This window comes from Carassius auratus, chromosome 27 (assembly GCF_003368295.1).
Source record: "Carassius auratus strain Wakin chromosome 27, ASM336829v1, whole genome shotgun sequence".
Classification (NCBI taxonomy): Eukaryota; Metazoa; Chordata; class Actinopteri; order Cypriniformes; family Cyprinidae; genus Carassius; species Carassius auratus.
This window is the reverse complement of record NC_039269.1, coordinates 6,531,704-6,539,203: the sequence shown is the minus strand read 5'-3', so window position 1 is coordinate 6,539,203 and position 7,500 is coordinate 6,531,704. Positions and strand designations below refer to the sequence as shown.

Below are 7,500 nucleotides of genomic sequence, written 5' to 3'. Positions count from 1 at the left end.
ATGCATGCCTCCTCTTACTGGACAGTGAAGCGTTTCAGAAGAGAGACTCTGTTAAAACGTGCAGGGATTATGTGTAAAAGCATCAGTGTATCTGTATCTGCTAATATTAGTGATTTTGAAATGTTCAGCGAAGCCAAACAGAAGCTCTAAGACGTTCCCATCGAGTTCAAACGTTCAAAACGTAACAGTTAGAAATGTTGCGTTAATGGAACATTCCGTTGTATCACTTTGCAACATAAAGGAAATGTTACTTTTGAATGCTCTGTGAACATTCTAAATCAAGAAGTAACATTTAAAAAACGTTCCACCCAAGTTTTTCTGCTGTAACATTGTTAATTTTGTAAATTTGTAACATTTTATTGATGTTACTTACAGTTTTTTTTTTCATAACTTTTCAGAACCTTCTGAGAACATTCCCTGTTATTATAAGCAGATTCAAGTATTTGGGCATATTTTAAATTCTTTTTCTACACTAGGTTATAAAATATTTCAGTCATAACAGTCATGCATTTTGTTATTGTCAGTATCAGTGTGATTCAAATAATATTAGACAGATGGCGGGTTGTATTTATTTTATTATAAGCATGCCACTGTTTGTGAACACATGAAATGGCGAGACAGTATGGATTTGATATATTAATATTGACCATGACAAAATAACTGTTGGTTTATTGGTATCGCCCAAAATGTGAGTGATCCGTTTTTCTTTTTCTCATGTGTTCAAGTGTTCAAACTAATGATCTCAGCCAGCTTTATCTCTGGTCAGTTGTTGAAATCTCAATAAACATGGACTCTGGACTAGTTTACATCACTCTCCGACACGTTTGAAGGCTGTCCACGCTCAGGGTGTGTCTGTGTGTGTTGTAGTTTTTTGGATTTCGTTCACTAGAATTATTTTTCATTTAATTTGCATTATTAAAACAATACCTGATTGAGTCATTATCACAAACAAAATAATACAAATAAATAAAAAAATCCCCAGACCTGATCATGTTCTTGACAGATTCGCCCAAATGTTTTACTGGATATTGTTTCTATGATTTTCTATGTTGTATAGTTTTTTCCCCAACACTTTTCTGCGGTACGTGTGCTCTTTGTCTGTCGTGATCCCTCATATCTCTTGTCTTGTGAAATTCGCGGTTTATTATTCTTCACGCTGGGCTCTAAAGGGAACGCCGGGGCACAGGTTCAGCACGGAGAGATATTTATAGCATTGCAACACAATGAAACAAGATTCATTTACAGATACAGACATGAACTAATCTGTCACATTTCTTCCTCGTCCAATCAAATCTCTGACCTTTGCTCTGTAGCTGATAACATCGTGTGTCTGGCCCAGTGAACTTTCACACAGATGAATGAAGCCTGTCAGCGTGTTGAATGATAGGATTAGATCACCAGTGTTCCTGAGGATAAGAATATAACTTAATTAAACGGTTTAGCCATTAAAAATTATAATGTCATGGTGCGTTATTCAAAAGAGTGGGAATATTTGCTTGACAATCATTTGATATCATTCAATTGTGATTTAAAAAATTGACATTTTGCAAATGTTTCCATTAAGTTTTCAATTAACCATTCAAAACCTCCAGTTTTTAAATGTTTATAAAATAAGTGTAAACAATGTTTAACATTAAGCAAACATTCCATTTCTTTGCAAACATGATGAGAATGTTACTTTTGAATGTTCTCTAACCACCTTAAAAAACGAATAATTACCATTTAAATAAAGTTTATTTGTAGTTATAAATTCACAATTTCTTTTTATATTTTTTTATATTAGATATATATAAAAAATAAAAATAAACAGAATTTTGAGATGTAAAACCAGAATTCAGACAGCAGTCAAAAGTTAAAAGTTTGAAATAAATTTGAGTTTGAAAGGAAAAAAAAATGTTTAGTAAATGTTTTTAAACAGTCTATGGTAAAATATTGCAATTAATTGCATTTTTATTTGATAGTGAGCAGCAAATCAGTATATTTCATGATTTCTGAAGATCATGTGACACTGAAGACTGGAAGCATCTGGAAGCATCACAGAAATAAATTAGCCTATATTTTAACAGATATTCACAGTTATTTTGCTCTATTTGTAATCAAATAAAAGCCCTGATGAGCAAAAACGACTGTCAAATGTGTCTTTCTCAGCTCATTTGAACACCATTTTAACCCTTGAGTGTGTGTGTTTATAAGAAGCTCTGATATGAATCAGATCCGTCTCACGAGTAACTTCAACACAATCAGATGAACAGAAGCTGAATCATCATGGACCTGAAGTGTGCGTCATGATTATATTACAGATTATTATAGATATAACACTGCAGAACAATACAGAACAGAACCCACAGGAAATAAAAATCACAAAAAGCACAAAGTATGTCTCTGTTTTTGGATAAAACATCCCCTAAATGACTAAATAAGTAGATGAATGTGTGTCTATGTGACTGCTGAGGCCTAAAATCACATAATAAATGTAAGTGAGTCCTAATAGAGAAATAATGAGCAACACAACAGCACAGCATGCTAAAATTAATCATGTGTAAAAATTGCAAATGTATATAATATATCATAACATTAGCATGTTTAGAATCGATTCCCTTGTAAAATTAACAAAATGCATTAAGGAAACGTACTCGTTTATTCATTTCTGTTGCCGTGCATTGGGAATAGAAATCAGTTTTAACACAAGGAAGCAGGTCTCTAGTTTTGATCCAATCACTTTTATTGTTGGTCTGTCTCGAGTTTAAAATAAAGAACAAAAACACATCAACAAACGCGAAGTGAGGCATAAAAACATCAACGTTTGAGCTCAGAAAGCAGACTGATCTGAGCCATGCTCTCAGCTGACGGCCGTTTTAATAAAGAGATCCAAACATATCCTTGTTATTGTGAGAAATACACATTTCCATGACACTTCTGCTAGTTATTGTACAAAAACAGGGTGATTAAATGTGCTCAGATACTAAAAAAACGACAAGTCAACAATGAAAGAATAAATGAGTGAAGATGAAAGAAAGTGGACCTATAAGCTCAGAGCAAACTGAAGAGTGATTCTGTGAGTTATTCACTATATCATCTTCCCTAAAGAGTTCATGTTATAAATAAAGACAGAGAAAACAGATGATACTGAGAGGAAAAGAGAACAAGCAACACATCTGCTCCAAAACCTAGTGCTCCCTACATAGACAGCATCCTAATGGAGACTGACCCTCACAAGTGAGAGATTCGGAAGCACTTCTGTGTGTTAAACACCATTTGATTTCAAGAATTGAAAGGATAAATGGATCAAATAATGCATTAATTAGATTTCCTTGTTTTTAACCTCGTCCCACATATTGCATTAGATTTAATTGAGCTTGTAGCAAGCATTCTGGCATTCTAGCAAAGTGATATTAAAAAACTGCATCTTTAAGTTGTCTATTTAGGAAGCTCACTAGGTTTAGGAACAGATCCTCAACTGCAAAATGTTTTATTTCTTCATCAGTATTTTTGTCTTGTTTTCCAGTACAAATGTCTCAAATCAAGCAAACTTACTTAAAATATTAAGTTAAATATTATTCAAATTAAGTGAGTTTATGCTTAAAACAAGTAGAAATATGTGTCAGTGGAGTAAGAAAATGTTAAATGAATTAATAAAACTCAAAAGGAAAAAATGTATTTTAAAGTGTATTTGTGAAGTGTTTTATTAACCATATTTCAAGGTAGTTAATTTATGCAAAATTTCAAATTTTAACTAAAAACCTTGAGATTTAAATTATTGAAATTTTTCAGACTTATATTTTATTAAAATGAAAAGAGTTAATGCATAAATATCCACAAATCCGGGAAGAAAAGTAAACATTTTAAGTTTATTTTTCTGACCTACTGTCATGTATTTTCTCATTTTAAATATAAACTCACTTAATTTTGATACTTTTGTTTAGAAAATAAAATGTAACATTTTTTGCTTCTGAAGTTACTGTATCTTGATGTAAGAATGTTTAGATGTGTACTGGAAAAAAAATACTGAGTATTTTTGAGTATTGTATGTAGTTTAAAGAACAATTAAAACTGCATGATCAAAACACACACAGAAACACACACACACAAACACACACACACACAGGAAGGAGATCGAGACACATGTCGACAAGTAAAGTAACAGGTGTGTGAAATGAACTAAAATGTGTCTGAACACAATTTGTAAAGTATGTGTTCATGCATAAACTTTCTTCTAGGCTGGGTTTTCTCTTTCAGGTCGATGCATCGATGTTTCCGAGCTGAATAGTAATAAAACTGAGATCTGAAGGAAACTCTATCGCCCTCTTGAGGACTCAGTGTGTCTGTGTTAGTTTCTGTTCAAAGAGTCAAATCCTTCTGATTCAGATTCAAAAAAACAGAAACGATTCAGTTGAATCAGCTGAACACAGAGTCAATCAAAAAACCTGTCAATCATCTCCGTTCCAGATCTTTCTGATGTTTATGTGAGAAGATAAATTAACCCATTCATTTACAAACTCAGCTTCAGTTCTGTTTTGCTCACATTTCACCCCAACATCCAGAAGAAATAAGAAATTACATTTTGCATAAAGCAGGGTTATTATAGGAGAACTAAAAAAATAAAATAAAAAAAAAACATTTTCAATGCTTGAAAAAATTTGGCACGGCAACATTTTTTATTTTAATTTTAATTCAGTTTAACTTAATATACCAAAATAGCTCAAATTAAAATAAAACTTAATTAAAACACCCTAAAATGAAAATGAAATTAAAATTATTTAATTAGGCATTTTAATTGAAAACAGAAAATGCAAAAATAATAAGTAATTGAAAATATTAATTAAAGTAACATTGGTATAAAGAACTTTTTTCTTTTTGACGTTATATTTACAATAATTAAACATGTTGAAATTAGTCATATGATATTAAGAATTATATATATAAATTGTAAAGTCAATTTAAAAGAATTAAGTATATTTCATAGCACCATTTATTAATGCTAAATTTATCATTTTATTTAAAAACCTTTTTGATTTTTAATCCTCTATTACAGTGATGATAACGGGATTTTATTAATATTTGGATATTTAATTTGAGAGTAAATGTGATTTAATTATCATAATGCAAAAAAAAAAAAACACACAAAATAAAAAAAACAACGATTTAAAAAACAGGCTTCATTTCCTTTATGAAAAATATAATTTCATATATTTTTTTCTTTTCATATTGGTATGAAATGTGAGCAGAAGTAGCTTTTCCTTCATGAAATTCACTCATTTATGAACATAAGTCGTTTCACTACGATTCTACTCCAACATTTCACATTTAAGAGTTAAAAAGTTGCCATTTAATCCAAATCATCAGCAAACACTCAAAACAAAGACAAAGTAAAGCCTCATGGGTAAAAGTAATTCATTATTGTGCCATTCAAAGGCTCGAAGAGCGCCTTATTTCAGGAATATGAATCATTTTGGGGCAGTTTGGACATTGAGTATTTCATTAAAGCATTACATCCAAAATATCTAAAGTTGAACAACTATGAGCATGAGTTAAATCTGCATGAAATAACCAATTAAAAAACACTTTCTAATGAAGATGTGAATAGAGGGTTAGTGTAAACTAAAGAACAGCGTTAAAAAAAAGAACGGTTATTTCTGTCCTGTCCATCTGCTGCGTTCCCTCTAAGATGGAAACGCAGGCACAGAGGTCACGACCCCTGCTTTCAGCTCCGCCCCCATGGCTTAATCCCGCCCCCTGTGCCCCGATCCGTGTCTCCGATGTCGTCGATGCTCGCGTCGAGATCTGTGATGCTGCCGACGATAACGGTGAGATCGTCGTGCTGGAGGGAAACAAAACGCAAAACGCTAAACATTTAGTTTCCAAGGGTTTGCATGTTCTATAGCTCAAGTTAGAAGCAAGTATCAAATCAGCAGTTATTGTCTGATTCTAATGAACCATACATTAATGGAAAGATTATGCATATTTGCATTAAGCAAATGTCAGTCAAATTCATACACTGCATATGCTGTATAATCTTGCATTTATTGCATACGCATATTTAGATATTTAATATTAGTCCAAATATCAGCCAAATTAATATAATAGCTATGCAATATCTTGCATGAATATTGCATAAGTATATTTAAATTGAGCAAAAATAAGTCAAATGAATATATTGCATATGCATACTCACATGCAAAAAATCAGTCAAATTGATATATTTCATATGCAATAATGATTTTGCAATAATATGCAATTTTTTTTGCACCCTCAGCTTCCAGATTTTCAAATAGTTGCATCTCAGACAAGTATTGTCTGATTCTAACAAACCATACATCAATAGAAAGATGATTTATTATTAATTTCCATAAACCCTTATGTTTTGTAATCCAGGGTCACGTATGAACAATCACAGAGATGAGATTTGCTAGGTAGTTTTTACTAAGTAGGTTTTACTATACATGCATCTATTAATACATAATACATGAAAATAAAACAGGTGCTAGCTTAGTATTTTTAAGGTTCATCAGAAAGCAGATCAGTGTTTAAAGACTCACATTTAGTGCAGATGATCTTGGGTCTCTCCCAGGTCCCGGAGGGTCGGCAGTGGACAGTCGGGATGTGTCTCTGGAAGAAGCCGTCGGCGCACTGGTACCGAACCACAGCGTGGATGTCGTAGTGTGAGCGTCTGCGGCCCACTAGAGAGGCGTTATCCACGGCCGGCGGAGTGCCACACATCACTGCAGACACACAGACACATCATACATCAGAAACCATCCGTGTGTGTGTCCTACTGAACATGCAACCTTTAAGAAAAGTTTTTTTTCCCATCAGCAATATCAGCCAATTTGCAGGCCATTATATAAGAGTATCACATTTTATTAAGCGAAATAGTAATTTTGGTTAATTCTGAATTTAATTCATTATAATGAAATTTATTTTTAAATATAAATATTAAATATAATTTAGTGCATATTTAAATATAAAAAAATAAAAAATAAATACTTTTTCCTAAATATTATTCATAATTAATTATAAATTAAATAGTTTTTAAATGTATGTTTGAATGTAAATTAAACTTCTTTTTTATATTGGTTAATATAATATAAATTGGTTAATATAATTTAATCTGTACTTAAATATACATTTAAAAATATAATTAATTTTACTGATAAATATTGGCTCTTTGCAAGACGGTAAGCACATTATCATGGGGTTAAAAAGAGAATTGCAACGAGAATTGATAGTTGTCCTCCACGTTGTTGCCTTTTGATATGCAAAATCTGCCAATAAAAACAGCAGTGAAGAGCATGATAAAAACTAAAAGTTCTCATGCGTTTCATATTTGGTTCTTTGGCAAGCTACAATAAAGCCTTTTGTTTTTTCATCCGACTCTATAATGTTCAGATTTTTGCCTAATTGCATGCAAAGTAACCAAATTTTGCACAGCCTTTACAAAACACATCCACGTGTCATTTTTTTGCATGCACATTCATGATCCTAAATGATAAAAAAATATTT

General features: G+C 31.9%; 2 protein-coding genes across 2 annotated transcripts in view; one reads left to right on the top strand and one right to left on the bottom strand.

The window, feature by feature from the left end:
- Positions 1–988, top strand: part of tm6sf2a (transmembrane 6 superfamily member 2a) — a 7,053-nt gene extending 6,065 nt beyond the window's left edge. The window contains exon 10 of the mRNA XM_026205474.1: positions 1–988. This exon is cut by the window's left edge and continues 219 nt beyond it. The gene's annotated coding sequence lies outside the window, so the exon portion shown is untranslated.
- Positions 989–5,026: 4,038 nt separating this feature from the next.
- The window catches only part of ncana (neurocan a), a 51,387-nt gene continuing 48,913 nt past the window's right edge, over positions 5,027–7,500 (bottom strand). Inside the window, exons 15-16 of the mRNA XM_026205461.1 lie at positions 6,537–6,719; positions 5,027–5,818 (exon numbers count right to left, since the gene is read on the bottom strand). Coding sequence (XP_026061246.1) covers positions 5,721–5,818; positions 6,537–6,719 — 281 coding nt within the window. The 3' untranslated portion in view covers positions 5,027–5,720. The remainder of the gene's footprint in view (positions 5,819–6,536; positions 6,720–7,500) is intronic.